Here is an 18,781-nt window from a genome sequence, read left to right as displayed (position 1 = left end):
CCCCGGTGCTGCGGTGGTGGCTTTGTCCTGAGCGTTGGCACCTGATTCCTCACCTGGATCAGGGTCATCTCTCCAGTCACATCCCTTGGCCCCCCAGCTTGGATACATAAGCTGAGCCCTGTATGCTCCAGCTCCAGCTCCCGGGCACGGCTCGTTCTCAGTCCCATCGCCGGGTCCTGCAGGGACGACACGAGCAGCAGCGAGGGACGAGTCTCAGCAGGGGAAGCCTGAGTGTGCAACGCCGGGATTGCAATCAGAAGAAAGAACCTGTGATCAGAAAGGAAAAAAAAAACCCACAGAAGATGCATGATTCAAAAGAAAATAAAACTTGCACCTCCTTGGAACAGCGACAGGCAAATTTGAACAAGTTTGGTGTGCGTTAGCAGTCCTGAGTCCTCTACCACAGTGTCTGGGGGGCTCAGCCCAGCACCGAGCACCACAGGAGGGCAGGGGGTGAAGAACCACCCCCAGCAAAATAAAAAATGGGGGGAATCTGCCCGCAGAAAGGTGAATCTACCTGTTGTTTGACTCGGTTGTAACCCCAGGGTGTTGTAACCCCAGGGTGTTGTAACCCCAGGGCTGAGGGTGACTGGAGGCTGTTTCAACAAGGATTATGAGTCTGAGCATCCCCCTGCATCACTCCGCACACCTCCAAAAATCCCCCCCGCTTCATCCCGCGATGCCGGCTGCCTGCACCTGCAGCCTCGCTGGGTGAGCCGCCTACGTGTCACCTCACTAGAAAACCCCCTCTGACTCCTTAAACTAACGTTGAGCATCCACTTAACCCAGTTCCAAGCCCTGCGGCGCTGGCCCAGCACACACCGCGTTCTTCTCGCGTTAAAGTGTCAACGTGTCCGAACCGCCCTCGCGACGGGCAAGTCGGCTCCTGCCGAGGGGGTTCGTGGGTTTGAGGAGCCACTGCACCTGAGTCACGGCCACACCTGCCCACGGAGTCACCCGTGGCACAGGCGGAACACCCGGCTGTGCCTCAGCGCTTAAATAAACGAGTGGGTGTTTTTTTTGTTTGTTTGGTTGTTTTCTTTTCTCCCTGTTTCGACAGCACTGGGTGATAGGGAAGCCCAACTCGGAACAGCTTGGGCTTTTTATGTAGCGCTCATCGCATTTGGGGAAATAATCTTCGGTGTAATAAATATCTGAGTCATCCCCGGGAGAGAGCTACATCCACATTTAAATGTTACCGTGTACTTGGCCTCAGCCACAGCTGATGGGGAAAACAGCCATTTAAATTAGCAGGAAGACTGTTCCTCTTCTCTCTCCAGGCTTCAGAAACTTCAGTGAAAACCAAAAGGGGTTTTTATCCCCTTAAGTTATTTCACCTTATCAACTAATTAAACTTGTGATCAGCCTGAGGTTGGGCTGTGACCACCAGCCCTGGTTTGGGCTCTGGAGGCTGTTCCAGCAAAGCCCATTTCCTGGAACCCCAGCAGGACTCATGTGCTGGGTGTTTGGATGCTGTGATAAAGGTCAATATTAACCAGATAAAGGTCAATATTTACCAGATAAAGGTCAATATTTTGAGACACCAACACCCAAACATGCACTGAGGCACTGCCAGGTCAAAACCACCTTGGCAGAGCAAGATAATGACACACGGGCACTCATGGGATGTCCTGGAAGAGCAAGTGATGCTGGTGGCGCCAAGCTGGGGAGCATCACCTGCCGTCCCCAGCCCCTCTGTCCTGGTTGCACCGGTGGGAACCTGGAGCACCGAGCTCCTCTGACCCGGGCTGGGAGATCCCAGGTGTCCAACATCCTCCTGCTGCAGCAAGCTGAGGTTTGTGGTCCCCGCTGCACCCTGGCACAGGGGTGACAGGTGCCCATTGTGTCCCCTCCAAGGAGGGGCCAGATGTGTTTGACCCCCGCTCAGTGCTGGGAGGGCCACAGGGCTCAGCAGGGTGACACTTTTTGGGAGAGGGGGTGGGGAGGACCTGGGGGGTTCCTCGCTCCCACACCAGCTGTGCTTGGGGGTGTTCGACCCCTGGGAGTCACAGCGGGGGGACGGCAGCTCCTGCAAACCTCGGGGTGGGAGCGAGTCTGCAAAAGCATCTGCTGCATCTGAAGGGTCAAAGACCTGTCCAGGCTCATGTCCAGATGGGACAGAGCACTCACAATGTCAAATAAATTGGTGATACCTGAGCATGGGGGAGTTTTGGTCCTTGTGCAGCCTCCTGTGTATGATCTCAAGGCCAGGCTTGACAAAGCTGCCAGGGGATCACCAGAATTAGTCCTGGCTCAATGCAGAGGTACAAGTGAGGGGTCCCCTCCGCTGCTTTCCAGCCACCTGCTTCTCTGTGTCCCCAACTGAACTGACCCAGGGCAACGACAGGATCACTGAGCTGCTTCATCCTCAGAGCCCAAACCCGGGGTGAGCTGGTTATACGTCTGGGACCCCCAGCTGAAAGTCTGGGACCCCCAGTTGCAAGCCTGGGACCCCTAATTGCAAGCCTGGGACCCTTGGTTGCAGGTCTTGGGACCCCCTGTTGCAGGTCTGCAGCACCAGACGGGAGTGAGCAGATACCCAGGGACCCCAAAACAGCCAAAAGACAAGAGCTGCCCCCAAGGCCAGCCCCATTCATCCAGCCCCCACGGATGAAAAACTCACCATGGCAGCAGGACGAGCCCAGGCTGTGTCTGTGGGCAGCCAGGGGAGGTTAAAATCCCCTCTTGGACTCGGTCACATCAGTCATCCTTGCACAGGGGACAACGTGGGGACACTTCCACAGAGCACGTGTTTTGGGGCTCTCAGCAGCTCCCAGTCGGGGTAAACCAGCCCTCTTTCCAACCACAAGCTATTCCTGGCAACTACCCAGCTACAAAAGTTATTAAAAAAGCCCAGTTCATTCAAGGCAGAAGATGCAGGCTCTGTGTCATCAGGCTGGAAAATACCTGAGAGGGGCACCCTTGTTGACTTCCCTAAATGACATCTGCAAGGCTTAAAAATAAAACCCAACCCACCCGCCGTCAGCACGAGTCCTGCTGATTCAGCAGCCCCGGGCAGCGTCCAGCCCGGCCGTGGCCCGCGGGGCTGGTTTGGGTGCTGGTGGTGTCCCGTGGACGGGGGATGTTGCGTGGTCACGGGGTGAAACACGTGCAGAAAGTGGGAAGGGATAAAGCAAAGTCAGGAGACGGTCTGGGATCGCACCACCGCCTCTCTCCTCCAAATGAGATCAGGAAAGACTTCTGGTGACAGAGTATTGTATAATAAAATAACTTCTTTGGTTTCTTTCTTTAGAAAACATCTCTGACACACAGTATAAAACCAGGTAGTTTAGAAATAAATTTCAAGCCGGCTGTACCAGTGACTTCAGGGCATTCTACAGGCAAAGTGTTTCTCAGTAGTCAGCTCCTTTCTCAAAACAGAGTACGACAAACAAATGCAACTGAATCCTCTGTCAGAAATACTGTTAAATAACTAAGAAAAACCCCCAACAAAACCAAACCTAGACAGTTTAAAACAAAGCCAGACAGTTGTCTAAAAAAGAGGAGCTGGGTTCTTCCCCAGAAAAAATGACCCTGGCTGCGTGTTTCTCTTCTGATAAATTATTGAGCTTCACTGAGTGCTGGAAAATCAGCGGCCAAGCACCCAGGGAACCCCCGGGAGCTGCCGCAGCTGCCGGTGCAGGGATGTGGCTGCTCACAGTGTCCCCCCACTGCATCCTTTCACAGCATCCCCCTCACTGCATCCTTTCGCCGCATCCCATCCCGGGGGCAGCGATACGGCCGCAGGCAGAGCCGGACCCACCGCAGCACGTCAGCCCTGCCCCATCGCTCATCTCCACGCTGCATTTCAAGTTACGTTCAGAAAAATTAATAAATTAATGAAACCACAGAAGAAAAACACAAAACAAAACAAAACCGCCCCAAAAAGTTCAGTTTGTGTTCTCAGTACAGGAGGAAGCGCTTGCGGACCTTCTCCTCGATGGAGTGCAGCTTGGCAGCTCGCAGCGCTTCCAGCAGCCCCTTGCTGACCTCGGAGTTCCCTTCTTTGAGGCGGGTGAGGAAAGCCCTGAACTTCTCCTGCTCGGCCGCCCTGTTCTCCGGCACCTGCTTCCTCGGCGAGTGCTCCAGGATTTGCTGCAGGCGCTTCAGCTTCCGGATGGGGATGTTCTGGTACGCCACAAAGTCTATCATGGCTTGTTCACAGTCATCATCTGCTAGAGCTGGGGGGAGAAAACCACCCGGAGGTCAGAGGGAAGGTGACCAAGGGACACTAGGACAGCAGGTCACAGCCCCACTGAGCCTCTCCATGGACGTCTGCCCAGAGGGGCGGTGGATGAACCATCCCTGGAGACATCCCAGGCCAGGCTGGACGGGGCTCTGAGCAACCTGAGCTGGTGCAGATGTCCCTGCCCATGGCAGGGGGGGCACTGGGGGAGCTGGGAAGGTCCCTTCAACCCAAACCAGTCAATGATTCCCTGATACTGTCCTCACCTGGGCACTGGTCTCGGGCTGCGGCTTAGACTGGGAGTCCCAACCTAACGAACCTGGATGGGTGATGTACCACTCACAACACACCTTCCAGATCGGGGAGAGTATTTTAGCTCACACAGCCACATACACCCATGAACAGGGGCTGGGAGCCATTTGTCCGCACACACTCCAGTCCCTGCCCAGGATGCAGCAGCGTCTCTCTTGCAGCAGCTCATCCCTTCTCTAGGTCAGGGGCAGCCAGCTCGTGCTGCCGCAGGTGTGTGGTGGAACAAGCAGGTCCAAACAAGCATTTTGCAAGTGGAAAAAGTGAGGTTGGAAGGAAGGAGGAGGAGGAAAACAGCAAACATGGCATTGTTAGGTGGCCAAAGCCCATCTCTGCCAGCCAGCTGCCCTGAAGGCCAGGTCCCAGCAGCAGCCCATCCTGCATGGGACAGTTAGGAAACAATGTGTAAAAGTTCCTGTAATTTTGAAAATTACAAATATACCTTTTCCATGCAGTAGGGGAAGAGGGAAACTCCAGAAAAACTGAAGTAATTGCAGTAAGTATTTACACGTTATTTTTCCTGAAAGCTTCTGTTTTCCCATGCAGATTTTTCCATGTGGGGACAGGACAAGCCCCAGGCACAGCCCAGATTGGGGCTTTTGGACAGACCCAGTCCCGGCTGGTTAAAGCTCTGCTGGAGCTCGCCCCGTGCAAGGAATGAAGACAGAAAGAGTTTTCCAGGCCAAATGATGACTCAACGAGGGAGAGACCAGCCCAGTTTCATGCCATCGTAAACTGGGAAGGGCATCACTGGTTATATGGGGCAGGTCAGGCTCTGTCTCTCCTGCAGGTGCGGGGTTTATATTGTGTTGCTGCTGCGATTGCAGTGGGGAGGGAGGCAGGTGCCTGCACGCCTGCGGAGTGAAATCACCATGAACCAGTGTTAAAAATACCCCTGGGCTCCCGTTGCTCAGCGGCTCCTCTCGCTCTATAAATAGGCAAAGCGCCGGTGTGGCCGCGGGCACCGCTGCCTGACGAAGGGCAGCACACGTGCTGCTGGCACCTGCCTGTCCCCCGGGACCGTGTCCCGCTGACAACAGATCTTTCTGCCTCCTCTCTCCGCTGGGATCGCGCTCCTGGCGTGAGTCAGGCTGGGTACGAGAAGAGCCCCGTGCTGGCAGGGAGGGGATGGAGAGGCAAGACCTGCTCTCGCACGCTACTGGGGGGAAAAACCCTCCTTGCTCCATCATCACAGAGAAGATTTTATTGAAGGTCTTCTATCAAGCTTTGTCTTGACAGAAAAAAGGTTTTTTTATACTGGAACAACCTCCGCAGGAACATGGGGGAGTCCCCACCACTGGAAGTTTTCAGGACATGGCTGGTCATGGTGCTGGATAATCTCATCCAAGCTCCCTTTCCCGTAAAAGGTTGGGCTAAATGAACTCCAAAAGCCCCTTCCCGCTGTTCTATGCCTCTGTGGTTGATTGTTTTTGGAAGTTCAAGGGTGCAGGTTCGTCGCCACCCAGATCAGTCACATTGAATATGTATCTTGGCTGGATGCTCAGGGTAGAGCAGGTGGTTCAGAGCAGCTGCCCTGCCTCACCTCAGTGGACACCAGCCCACGAGATGGTTTCCAGTCCCATTCTCAGCCCTTACTTGTTGGGGTGCACATCACAAAGCACCCCTGGAGCCAGCCCATCACTCTCCCCGGCTCCTTTGCCCTGTGCTTTTGCCAAGAAAGGTTGGACCAGATGATCCTTGAGGTTCCTTCCAACCTGGGATTCTATAATTCTATGATCTGGCAGCTCCTGCCCAACCTTCAGCCTCCGCTGAGGCTCAGTACTACATTTGCACTATCGCAGTGACACAGCCAACACCATATCTCTACTTTTTCACCTAAATGGTCAAAATCCACCCTACACTCAGCTCCAATGAACCTCAGACTCTGCTCCATTCACCCTGCACGAGACAAGGCTGTAAAACCTTCCTGGAAAAGAGGCGGAAAGCCCGGGAGGAGCGAGCAGGAGGTGTGCCAGGGGCTGAGCAGGTGCCACAGCCCTTCACACCACAGCTCTTCACAGGATTTCAACGTCAGCTCTTTGTTCTGGCTGCACACAGAGCCTGCATGGGCTTTGGCTGAGCAGTGGCTGTTGTGCTCTGTCCCCTGTCCCTGTCCTGCATGACCAGACCATGGAGGGGGAGGAAGGCAGACAGTCTATATTTCATCCATCATCACCATTAATTATGGATCATCCTGTGCTTTTACAAGCTATTTCACCTTAGTTTGCATCTAAGTAGGAAAAAAAAAAAGGCACCAGAAAGTTGGCTCTCGCCCTGGCAGCATCGTGGTCCCAGCATCCCCCCCGAACTGACCTGGCCCCTGGGTGCTGTTGCTCCTCCCCAGCCTGCAGGAGGTGCAGAGGGTGTCGTGGTACTTGTTGCCCGGCACGTTGGTCACCTTGTGCAGCTTGGAGCAGTTCTGGTGCTGCTGGCACGGATTGGTGCTGGAGTTGGAGGAGGAGAAGAAGCCGGGGGAGCAGGGGCTGCACTGGGTGTTCTCGAAGGGGGTACCTGTGATGTGGGGGCAAGGGGACCATCAGCCCGGGGTGACAAGCTGGGAAGGGAGCAGGGGCAGGAGCTGGGGACGATGCTGGCAAAGAGTGCCAGACACCACTGGAGCGTGAGGAGGATGTTTTGGAAATGAGCTCTGCCTGCAGCTCCCCTGGGAACCAGCGACTTGCAGGACAAACAGCCACACCTTCCCCTGGCATTTCCCAAACTGAAGCATTCGGCACGTGCTGATAAAATGTCACCAGCCTCCAGACCCAGGAGGAGATCTCATCTGCTACCGAAAAGGGTCATGTTGTGGGCAGGAGACATCAGCAGGGACAATGGCCCAGCCGAGTGCCAAACCAGCCCTTTGATTCACAGCAGAGTCAGGAGGCTCCAGGCCAAGTGAAAGCAAAAGTTGCTGAGAAGGTGAAAGTTGTGCTCCAGGTCAGCCCCTGTTTCACAGGGACGGTGCCGCGCGGGCGGGATTGCAGCAGGAGAGGGAACAGCCCCACGGGAGCAGACCTCACAACGTTTTCATCTCCTCATCATTTATCTAGTTAAGAACAAGGTCTCTACATTGTCACAATGCATCATTCCCCACACAAGATACCATTTGTCAAAAAATAATAATAAGAAGAAAAAATTAGCTTCTCCTCAAATGCCTCAGCTTGCTCACATGGCTCCTCAGTCCTCCAGCCAAATCTGAAGCTTAATTCCAAAGGGCTTCCCCACATTGTCAGGAGACCTAATTCATCACCATTGCGTCACTGCATTTTGTAACAGTCATACCCTACAGAAAAATTAAATGCCAAACCACAATTACTAGCATCAGCTGAAGACAACAGGTATTTCTCCTCTGGCCTGGGAGCCTGGAGCTCTGCTGTGCCCACATGGAAGGGCTTCAAAAGCCTCCGCACTTCAAAGCCCGGAGCAAGATAACGCTGGTTTTGCTGATGCTGCCTCAGCTGCGGTTTCCAGACAGACCCTGGTCCTTGGTGATTCAGAAGAGAGCGAGAGGGAAACTCACTCATAGGCAACTTGTATTTTTAGAAAGTTTGCACACATCCAAACAGGGGCAACCAGGAGACCAGGCAAATTTGTGCTCAGGGAACAATGGAAAAATAACTCCCCTAAAATCTCTCGTGACTTACGCCTCACCAGGGGATGGAGCCTTGAATTCATGAGTCTCCCCCAGATGTGAATTGAAACCAGGCTGACTTCATTGTTTGGGCACCTGCCCATGTATCCATTTCATGTTTTGAATACAGCTTCTCCAAATTGCTCAATAATAAACCGTAAAACCCAGCCCCAGAGCTACACACATTCACCAGCCCTGCCCTTGCATCATTAGCAGCCCTCTTCAGTCCTGATAATTTGCATTCCCCACTCCCTGGCTGCCTGAGAGAGAAGCAAGAGCTGCCGGGACCTTTCTGAGAGCCCTGGCAGGGTGAGATGCTGCTCAGGGATGGGGAATAAATCACAGCCCAGCTCTGCATGGTGAAGCACGTACCCAGGACTGTTGTGTCCCAGCTAAGGGTGATGCTGGGGGATTTCAAAGGCTTTCAAAGCAAAGACAGGGGAAAAAAACCCAAACAAATCACTCCATAGAAAAGAGGCCAGGAGCAGTTTCACACGCCAGCAAGGACGGCACTGCTCCGGTGTGCAAAAAGGGAGCAGGTCAGGCTATGGGCAATCATCAGCTATTGTATTTCTCCTTGTTTTTTAGCTCCAGCAGAGATTTCGGGATGCGACAAGAGCCTCGCAGCATTCACACCGCTGGGGTACTCACCCAGTTTCTCCACGCCAAAGCCCGGCGGACACTCGGAGTGCGGGATGCAGAACTCCATCTCGGAGTAGTAGCCCTCCTGGCACTGGCAGACGCGGTTGTGGGTGGAATTGCACAGCTGCACCTCCACCTGCCTCTCCCCACAGATGACGTTGCAGTAGCGGCACTTCTCCAGGTAGTTCCAGTAGTGTGTGTAGTGCAGCTCGGGGCAGGGCGCGCACACCGTCTGCCTGTCCCTGCTGCAGTGCTGGGACACGAAGGTCCCCGGCGGGCACTGCTGGCAGGTCACCTTCTCGTGGGTCACAGCATCTTTCCACTGGTAGGTGGGTTGGGCGTCGGAGCCGAGCTCAGCCAGGAACAGGAGGAGAGGGGCGAACATCCACTGCAGCACAGAGGGAGCAATGGTGGTACCAGGGACCAGCCGCTGCCCCCATGTGCTCCCATCACCCGTTTGTCACCCCAGGTGACACAGTGTCCTTCCCAAACAATGCTTCTCAAACTCACTTTGTTGTGCCTTCGCAACCCTGTTTCCCTCTTTCAGCAGTAAAAGCAGCTCCAGCACATTCTCCCCCCTCTTCTCCCCCTAGCTGGTTCCCCATCATTCGGAGTAGGACCTTTGCAGATCGAGAAGCAGGCGGGAAGTTTTCCAAGCTAGAAAGAATTCTGAACTTTTTTTGGAAACCCAGGTACTCTGGACAGGACTAGGGAACCCTGGAGTCTCGTTTATCCTCCCTTTCCTTTCCAAAGCACGTGTGCCCAACTTTCCTGTTACCTTGGCCAGATGCCTTAAACTGAGCGTGTGGCAGGACAGCATAGCACCGAGGGCTCCGAGCACCGCGACCAGAGACCTGGGGATGCAGAGAGGGTTCCTCAGAGGCTGGCGCTGTGGAGAGCGGCTGTGTCACAGCTCCTCTCCGCAGCAGCACCGATACAGCCTTCCAGCCTCAAAGCAGAAAGAAAGAAGTGAGTAAGGGCTGTTAGAAAATACCGAGCGTTCTCCTCCGCTTTGCAGGCAGTTCCTCCGAGGGAGGTGGCAGCTCTCCCCACCCAGAGCCAAGAACAGAGTCTTATAGCCCGGCGGAGAACCCGTGCAAGGCTGCGACACACTCATCGCCCCGACATGCGTAAGCGGGGGAGGAAAGTCACCCCCCAGCCCGGAGGCAGGAGTGGGCGAGGTGATGGAGGAGCAGCCGAGGTCTCCCTCCCCATCCCACCCTCCGCACGCCCCGGGACCGGCTGCCTCTTTCCCCGTCCCACCGCATCCGTCCCCCGGAGCCGCTCCCCGCCCCGCGGTCTCACCGCTCCCGCCGCTCCGCTCCCCGCGCCCGCCGGCACCTTTATAGCCCCGGCCCGCGGGAAAGACCCTCTTGCGCAAGCGGCCGGCGGCATCGCGGCCCCATCGCGCCCCCCCCGGCCCCATCCCGACTCCCCCCGCCACCCCGGCGCCATCCCTTCCCCTCTCGTTTCTGCTCTTGCCTATAAGAAGCGGAGCTCTCCGCGCCGGACAGCGTGTATTTATCTGCCGGCAGGTGGGATTTGCACAGCTGCAAGTTTAAGGTATGTTGAGGATTTTTTTTTTTTTTTTTTTCTTCTTGGCTGGGGAAAGGCGGGGAAATTCCCCTGTGAACTCTCTGTACATGCTAAATAACTTCCCAGTAACAGCATTTGCCTCTCTGGTAGGGGTATAGCATGGCCCCAGACACAGCCCAGACACTCCTGTTCTTGCCGGGATGGAGCCAGAGCTCTGCCATCCCACCTCCCACACACCGGGAGCACTAACCCCACTCAAACTGCCCAGGTTTTCAGTGGTTAGGTAATGCATTCCTAAAGTTGGCTCTGAGCTTTGATTTTCTCCTTTCAAGAGCACCGTAGGTGACACATTAACTCCAACTTTAACACTAAAACACTTAGAGTTACCTTTTATGGGATAACAGCATCCAGCAGGTGAGCAGGTCGGCGTTTGAACACTTAGAGATGACACTTTGCTGTCAAAACAAAGGATTTCAATTTAAACTGAATTGAGCCTCACAGGTACACTGCTCAGTGCCTTTCCCAGCACTGCTCACTCTGCGCTGCCCCTGCTCAAATATATCACCCATGTACTTTGTCCTTCCGCCCCATCTCACCAGGTTCACACTGAAGGTGAGAAAATCCAAGGGCACAAATGCAAGGTGCTTTACGTGCTGGGAAGGCAGCACACGCTGGAGAAGTCACTGACCCTCCGCTCCAGCTGCATCTGCAGGGTCTCCCCATACCCCAGGCACGGGGGGAGAACAAGTATGGAATTCACCTTCCCTTTGATGTAACAGCAGGAGAGCTCCTCAGTGAGCCCATGAAGAGTACAGCGTACTCCGTGCCTGAAAACCTGCCCTTTCCTTTCCTCCCAGACACCTTCCCCTACAGGGAACGGTTCCACAGGCAGGGAAGGGGAAGACTGCAGTTCCAAATGGCTGGTGGAGAAAACAGTTTTGCTTTTTTCTTGTTTTTAAACTTTCCAATCAATGGAAGAGAAGAAAACACATCTAAATACAAATCACATCCTAGTGCCCAGAGAGCACTCAGCTGGGAAGTGTGATGGTTTTTGTGCTACACCCCTGGTTAATGTCACAGTTTTGCCATCTCCAGCTGTGGAAAGGCAAGAGACTGTGCTGTGATCTGCACGCTGTGATCTGCCCATCACACAAACCCCACCGGTTCCAGGCTCACAAATCCCCATGGCCTTGGTTCCTGGCCCCCCAGGCCCCCCCCGTCAGGCAGGGCTCTGCTGTCCCTGGCTGGGGACCAGGGAAAAACCACTTGGTACGTTTGGTACTGGCACAGCACTATCACCTGTCTTATCTCAAGATAAAACAGAGGCAGCAACCACCCACCAGCAAAGCATTGCCGGTTCAGAACAAAAACACGTCTGAAATCAGTAGCCAGTCCATAAACACACTTGCTTAACACGCACAACTTCTCAAGCACCTCCGTGTGCAGACACTGAAGGGTCTAAAATATCCTCCCACAAGCCGTTTTCTGTGGAACTGCTGTTTACGGCCTGGCTGTTCCCAGGTCAGGCTTTGCTTGCTGCTCTGCAAACAGCAGCACTCGCACCCTCGCCTGCCCCGCGCTGGGGTCAAACACATTTCCCACCATTGTTTGAGCTGCAAGAAAGGAATTGCGCTTGGGAATACAGCTGTCCAGAAGGAATACAGATGTTTTAATGAGCCAGCTCAACATCCTCCGAAGAGGCTTCTCCAGCAGCTCTCACCATTTGCATTTTTCTCAAGCATCTCCCATTCCCATATATGTCTCAGTACTCAGCTCAGGCTGCTGAGTAGTTATGAGTATCAACCACAAGACACAGAACCACAGAAAAAATCAGTTTGGAAAATTTTTTACTCTGTTCTATGCTGGGAAGCCCAAGACCGCAATGAGTGGCGTCCTTGACATTTTAGAGCTGTCACACACATGACCGAGCTGTGGGTCTGACCTGTCACCCTGGGCAGGAGCATCTTCCTCCTCGGCAAGAACCGGGTTCCTTCTGTCCCCATCTCTCAACACCCAGTGCTCCCAGAAACATCATTTTCACACTTGTTCCCTCCATGAACAGTCACATCTGTTGGATTAATATTATCTTACACACACAGGCTCCTGCTGCCAGTCCCTGGCTCTGCTCTCCTGTCCTGAATGGCGAATCTCTCAGGCTTTATTTCTAACACTAAAGATTAAACCTATGAGAGCTAAACACACAATTTACAAAGAAAGAAAATCAAACCCAGTTTTCTGCTACCCAGTAGGAGAAGTAAAACCTGATGGTCAGAAGGAATTATTCACAGCTCTCTCCAGTAAGATCAGTTTCTACCCACCATGGTTAAAGAAAAAACTGTAGCTGGAGTGGAAGGCGCTCAGTATTTTGGTCTGGGCTGCATTTATTTGCACTCTACACCAAACAGGCAATGAGCTGATTTTGACAGGCCACTCTCAAATGGATTTTAATTTTACTGCTGGTTTATCTCAACCACTTGTAGCTCCCCGAAGTAATCCTGATGATGAGGATTAGTAACACCTTTTGACGTAACAGTTGTTACATCAAACTGGGGCTTTGCTTTGTCATTATGCATCATCTCAGTAATTAAATTACCTCACAGCACTGCCCTGGGACTGAGGCACATCCTCTCGAGGATGTTTCTTTAGGGTGAAACTCCGCCGGTCTGAATCAAGCATGACATCCCTCACTGCAGCGCACCTGGCCAGGGAGGTGCAGATCTTCTGCCCAGCGTTTCGGAGCAGACCCATTGCTGACACATCCAGACTTTTCCAAGAAACTGAAACAGAAATCGGGTCACCCAGACTTTTGCAAACTTGTGAGTCTGTTGAAGTGACGCACAGTCACACTGTAATGTTTGTAAAAGGATTACTCAAAAGAGTTTATCTCAACAGCACCATATCTACTCTATCTCCCTCAGTGTTTTGGTTAGATTGACAAACAAAAGGCACCGAAGAGCCTCCGCTCACACTTGCTGACGGCTGGAGGAACCCACAGCTGTATGAAGCCAACGTAGGTGGCACATCCTGGGTGGCAGCTCGTGGGACTCCCAGTGTCCTCGTAACAGAAACTACTGGGATAGGTGCAACACACCAGGAAAATCCAAGTACACACCATACCCCAATGCAATATCAAGTATTTTTGTTCCAAACCTACAATGACAAAACATTTTCAGAGTTATATTCCTAGAGAGTGAGATGCCACATTAATGGCAGAGAAAGGGCTTCCCCAGGCAACCTCTGCCTTCCAGGGAGAGAAGAGTCTGGTGGAACAATGACCCTCAATTCATCTTTTTTTTGTCTGTTCTACTCGCCCAACGAACCCCCTCGAGCAGGTCTGGGGTCACTGGGATAGGCAGCTCCTCACTGCTGACCGACCTGCAGCTGGGGCTTAGAACAGGAATTCAGCATCATCTTCTTGTGGCTCTGATTGCACTTCCCCACCCAGGGCATCACTTCCCCGGGAGCTTCAGGGTGTCCAGCAGCAGCACCGCTTCTCAGAACTGCTCTCGAAAAATCAGGTTTCTCGCTAATATTCAGAGAAAAATCTGAAAAGCAATGAAATTTCTCGCTCTCTGGCAGTAGCCACCTCTCCAAGCAAAGACACAGTTCATCTCTTTCCTGATAAAAGAGGGGTCTGGAGGTTTTGTTTGTTTCTTCGTGTTTTGTTTGTTTGATTAAAAATTTTATTTTGGACTATTTCTCAAATCCTTTCAAGCTTTATTGAGGAAAAACAGTGAGAAAAGTTTTTTCTTTTCCCAATGACACACCACTAAAAATTGGAGACAATAGTCATATCGCTGCAATGCAGGGACAATAAAGCCAGATTAATATCTACTTCCTTCATGCCCTGTAACTCATGTGTCATTTGCTTCCCAAAACCAGCAAGGAGTGTCCATGAGAGCTTTTCCTCTCCCTGAGCACTCAATAGTTTGGATCAGTTCCTCTAACCACTTAGAGCAATATCGATATTTATGAAGACAATAATTGTATCATAAACAATGAACTCTCTCTGCCTCTCTTTCTTGTGAATTCAGCCAGTTTCAGGCCAACACGCGATCGGTATCTGCAGCTGTTCCTGGGCACCCTGCTCTCCAAGGCTTCCCTGATGCGGGTTGATTGCCGGGCAGGGTGGGAGGAAACCGCACTCGAAACACTTTCGGGAGAACCCACTGGTGTTGTGACCGATTCAGGGACACAGAAGCCTCTGAATGTTTCTTTGGAAGATGGGGAGTGGAAACGAGACGGGATTCTGCAGCAGCCTGCCCTGGGACATGGGGTTGACACCGTGTGCGTCTGCCGAGCTGGGGCTGGAAATGGGAAGGGGCAGGAGCCTGACGGCAGCTCAGAGAACATGGGTGCTGGGCACCCACCTCACAGCAGGATGGACACCCTGGGATCCCCAACATGAACACTCTCTAACAGGTGACAGGGCTGCTGTTTGGGGCTCTACAAGGGCAGAGACCTGGACACCCACCCTCAGGGGCAGAATTATGCTCTCTCACCAGAGGAAGCTCCTCTGGGTTTAGAGCAAAACCTGCTGAAGGACAACACCCCGTAAAAGATGCTTTGCTCCCCACTGGTTGGGGTTGCAGCAGCTTGACTTTTGTATTTTTTAGTCAATGGGCACAACTTCTCGGCAAACCTCCCCAGGATAGGTTAGGAATGACAGAATCATTAAATTCTGTTGGTTATTACAACTATAACTAAGAGATGGGCAGATAAGGCACAGACAAGGACAACCTCCTGCAGGGCGGCTGCTGCCCCCTCACCGGGACACGCTGGGGTCCGTCTGTCCCAACCGAGGGACGGTGGCAGCAGGGACACATCTGCAGTGCGCAGCTAACAGCAAACCCAGCCCAGCCCCATCTGCGAACCCGAGATGCACTGGGGACACTGGGGTGTTCCATAGCTCGCCGGGGGGTTCAGCGAGCGCTGGCACCCAATCGTGAATCTCCTCGGCGAGATGATGGAACTGCTGGCAGAAGGAACGTGCGAATGTCTTGGAGACACTGAGGTATTTTAACAGTTCCTCTGCCCCGTCTCGCTGACAACGGAGCGTTCCCAAGCAGGAACGGTCTCCAGAACCCAAACAGCAGCACAGACAAAGCACAGCTAGAAAAACTGCTCTAGCTGAGGGGAAAGAATTGATTATAATTACGTTTGTCCTGGCAAACCACACATACCTTTTAGGTGATTCAGTCTTGCTGGATTTTTGCAGTCCGTAGCAGATCATTTCCATCAGGAAAACCTCTCCAAAGTCTTTCCTGCCTCTTGCAGCTGTTCGAGGCTCATCTCATCTCATCTCCTGAGCTGCGGTTTCCCTCCAGTGGCACAGGCAGAAGCTGCAGTTCTCCCAAGAGAGCACTGAATTCTCTTACCGCTCAAGAACTTTTTGCTGTTTTCTGCTCCCAGTCTCCACTCTGCTCCTTTCCCAGGCTGAGGAAACACCGAGATTCCAAACAAGCACCCAGCAGAAGCCGCAGGGACCTGGTTGGCAGCAGCTTCCCCCCCGCACCGAGGATTCTGATCACCCCAAAGCTGCCGACTGCAGAGCAGCAGCGTTGGCCGGAGCTGCTTTTCCCTGAGAGCAGCCTCTTTTTTAAAAGCTTCTGTCATGCAATAGTTATTGCTAGACTTGTTAAAAAAGGGAAAAAGAACGAATAATGATAAAGAACACTCAGGGTGTGACTTGGGAAGGTGCAGCCTCAACAAAAAACCCTTGACTAACAAATAAAACCAAATCTATTTCAGGTATGGAGTTGCTTCAGTTTTAGGACACAAAACTGTCTTACAATACACATTTCTGACAAGATTTCAGTCCAGCAAAATGTGGCTTTTCCATCACTAAACACAACACAGTCGCCAGCCTGCAAAACTCAGAGCCCTGTGGAAGGACAAGAGTTAATAACACAGCCTTCCCGACACCATCACTCTACTTCTTTCCTGCTCATTTTTACAACATACACACACACACAGATTTTTATGTAACTTTTCCACTTACATTTCAAATATCCAAGGCCTTCTCTATATTGTTTATTCTTGTTTTGAGAATTTAAGCCACTATCAGTAGTGCACTGAACAGATTAAGGTGAAATTCATTCACCTGAGGAAAAACTGAGGCTGAGGAAAAACAACACCCCTGAAGTTAGTAAATAGTATATTCTCCCAGAAAATGCTGAAAACATACGCTAGATGAAGTGTCTGTCATCATTGGAACCCACAACTAATTAGCAAGTGAGAACACAATCCTTTGTTCATTTTTGTCAAACGAAAACGTGTGTCAAAAATCCCACAGAATAAACCTTTCAACTTACTCCTACCAGGGCCATTAGGACTCAATACTCAATGTTTTTATATCTGGTAAAGAAATTTAATAAACAACCACCAAAAAAAAAAAAAATCAAACAAAACTCAATTAAGACAAAGATGGTTTTATTTATAGTTTAATATACAGCAGCTACTGGAGATTTAAAATTGATACAGTTTTTCAGATTTTTCAGGTTTTCCACTTATATCCACTACTCACAGAGAGTGGAAGTATTACAGAATTTTGTTTTAACCCATCTAACTTGATTCATTTTAAAGTTTTAAATCAATGTGTTCCTTTTTCTTCTTGGAAAGTGAAGGTCAGCTAACACAGGCACAATGGAAGTATCAGTACTGGGAAGAAAACAATGCCTCCTTAGTGCACATTCCCAAAAAATCCCAGCATGGTGGAAGGAATTGGACTTTGGGGTGCACAGCAGATGCAAGGGTGTTTCTGCTCCCTCCCCACCACTGGAATTTGCTTTTCAAAAGTCACCCTTGCAGCACCTTCTGCTGGTGCTGTGATTCCCCCTTCCCGGAGCACGGGTGGTGAGGACGGGTGGTCTGGTCACCTTCTCCAGCGGGTTCCGCCATCGCTGGGGTTTTCCAGGAGCTGACACTACCTGGGGGCCCATCAACAACAGCCACCTCCAGGATATAAAATTTCAGCCCAACAGTGGGCACAGTAAAATTTACAGGCTAAAATAAGAAATTAACCTTATTTCCAATAGAGGATAATATTCTGCTTTGTCTCCTGCCAGTGGGTCAAGAGAAAGAGCGAGACCTTCCAAACTCGATCACCTTTGTTGGAAGAGTTGATACATGCTGGTGCACAGCACAGCATCCAGAGCCAAGGATCAAAGGTATTTAAATAACTTTCATCCTGCTTCTGAGAGACGGAGTGCAACAATTTCTTTCTGCTGATAGGAAGCGTTTGCCCTTCCTGTCAGTGAGATTATGACCAGAAGAAAACTTGGATTAATCGCTGCTTCTTCACATCACTGTGGCACTTTGGGCACTTCTTCGCCATCTACATAAATGAATGAACAAAGACATAATATATTAAATTTATCTATCAAGTTTGTAATTGTCCAATATGAGCTATAAGCCACATCAGTCATTTGACAGTCCCCAAGGTATCATATCTACTATTTTTAAATGCCACATTATCATGCAGTCATTTATTTAACTGCTAGTAATAAAAGGAGGAAAAAGAAAACCTTCCAGTGAAGTAGCAACAAACTTTACAGCAGTTGTCTCAGATTAATTACAGCTTTGATATATCTGGAAGACTAAAATCCAGGAACGAGGAAACTGAGCCTGCAGGAGCCGTTGGGAAGCGCCGATGTGCTCGTTAGCAGAGAAATCCCATCAGCGGCCGAGTTCCCTGAACCGCCGCTGCCTCCTGTGCAGCCGGGAAGGAAACGACTTCCCGGGCACACGGGACAGCGCTGACACACGTGGTCATGACCGAGAGATTTGCTGGGGAACCAAGTACATTTATTTCTTCATCCGGCACACCTCTCCAGGTTAAAAGCAGAAGAGGGGGTACGTGAGGAAACCTTTTCTCCAGCCAGGTTTCAGTTTGCTTCTTCCCTAATTTTCAATTTTAAAGTCTGGTCTTTAGCTGTTTGACCTGCAGGTAAACTCCCAACTGTTCTTTTTATATCCTGCACATCACTGGTAAAGCTAAAATGCTCTGTTTATTTCACAAGTGAGATAGTAAAAAAGTTTTAAGAAATTCACCTTTGAGAAAATTGCCAGCTCAGTAGCCTAAAACGATGGTTACCTACATTAGCGGCACCACGCCGGCTTTCCTGCAGCGTGAAATTGATCTTTGTACAAAAGGACATAGACTGCAAAGTAGGTTCAGGCACTAGTATTTTGATTCTGGCAACATTAATTGAAATACCATAAATGGTGGGGGAGAGGAAAACTCACTTTACTGCCCGGTAGACAGTGATTTATCAAAGAGTTCTGAAAATCTGAAGTGTAATACAGAATTGTAAAATCTTATATTATTTGCCCATATTACTGATAATCCAAATGAGAATAACCGAGTCTCTCTTGAATACCTGAAAAAAAGCGTGAATAAGTGATGCATTTAAACATCGAAAAGCAGCCACAGAGCTCTGCACAGAAAAGTAAAACCAGAAGCAGTTTATCCTGCC

General features: G+C 51.2%; 2 protein-coding genes across 5 annotated transcripts in view; both read right to left on the bottom strand.

Moving 5' to 3' along the window:
- Positions 1-190: 190 nt before the first annotated feature.
- TNFRSF6B (TNF receptor superfamily member 6b) lies at positions 191-15,589 on the bottom strand. 4 transcript variants are annotated; one of them, XM_065645731.1, is made up of 7 exons: positions 15,488-15,589; positions 10,692-10,759; positions 9,547-9,622; positions 8,778-9,156; positions 6,809-7,006; positions 3,931-4,181; positions 191-267 (listed from the first exon to the last, which is right to left on the bottom strand). In XM_065645731.1, exons 2-7 carry the CDS (start codon positions 10,709-10,711, stop codon positions 214-216), a joined length of 978 nt encoding a protein of 325 aa, XP_065501803.1. In that variant the 5' UTR covers positions 10,712-10,759; positions 15,488-15,589; the 3' UTR covers positions 191-213. The 4 variants fall into 4 exon arrangements, with proteins under 4 accessions (XP_065501803.1, XP_065501805.1, XP_065501806.1 ...); XM_065645733.1 differs by lacking the exons at positions 10,692-10,759; positions 15,488-15,589 and adding an exon at positions 9,763-9,856; XM_065645732.1 differs by lacking the exon at positions 191-267 and having other exon boundaries at positions 3,227-4,181.
- Positions 15,590-16,765: 1,176 nt separating this feature from the next.
- Positions 16,766-18,781, bottom strand: part of RTEL1 (regulator of telomere elongation helicase 1) — a 42,510-nt gene continuing 40,494 nt past the window's right edge. The window contains exon 36 of the mRNA XM_065645492.1: positions 16,766-17,640. Coding sequence (XP_065501564.1) covers positions 17,566-17,640 — 75 coding nt within the window. The 3' untranslated portion in view covers positions 16,766-17,565. The remainder of the gene's footprint in view (positions 17,641-18,781) is intronic.

This window comes from Caloenas nicobarica, chromosome 15, assembly GCF_036013445.1.
Source record: "Caloenas nicobarica isolate bCalNic1 chromosome 15, bCalNic1.hap1, whole genome shotgun sequence".
NCBI lineage: Eukaryota > Metazoa > Chordata > Aves > Columbiformes > Columbidae > Caloenas > Caloenas nicobarica.
The sequence above is the reverse complement of the archived record's forward strand: the minus strand, read 5'-3'. Positions and strand labels throughout refer to the sequence as shown.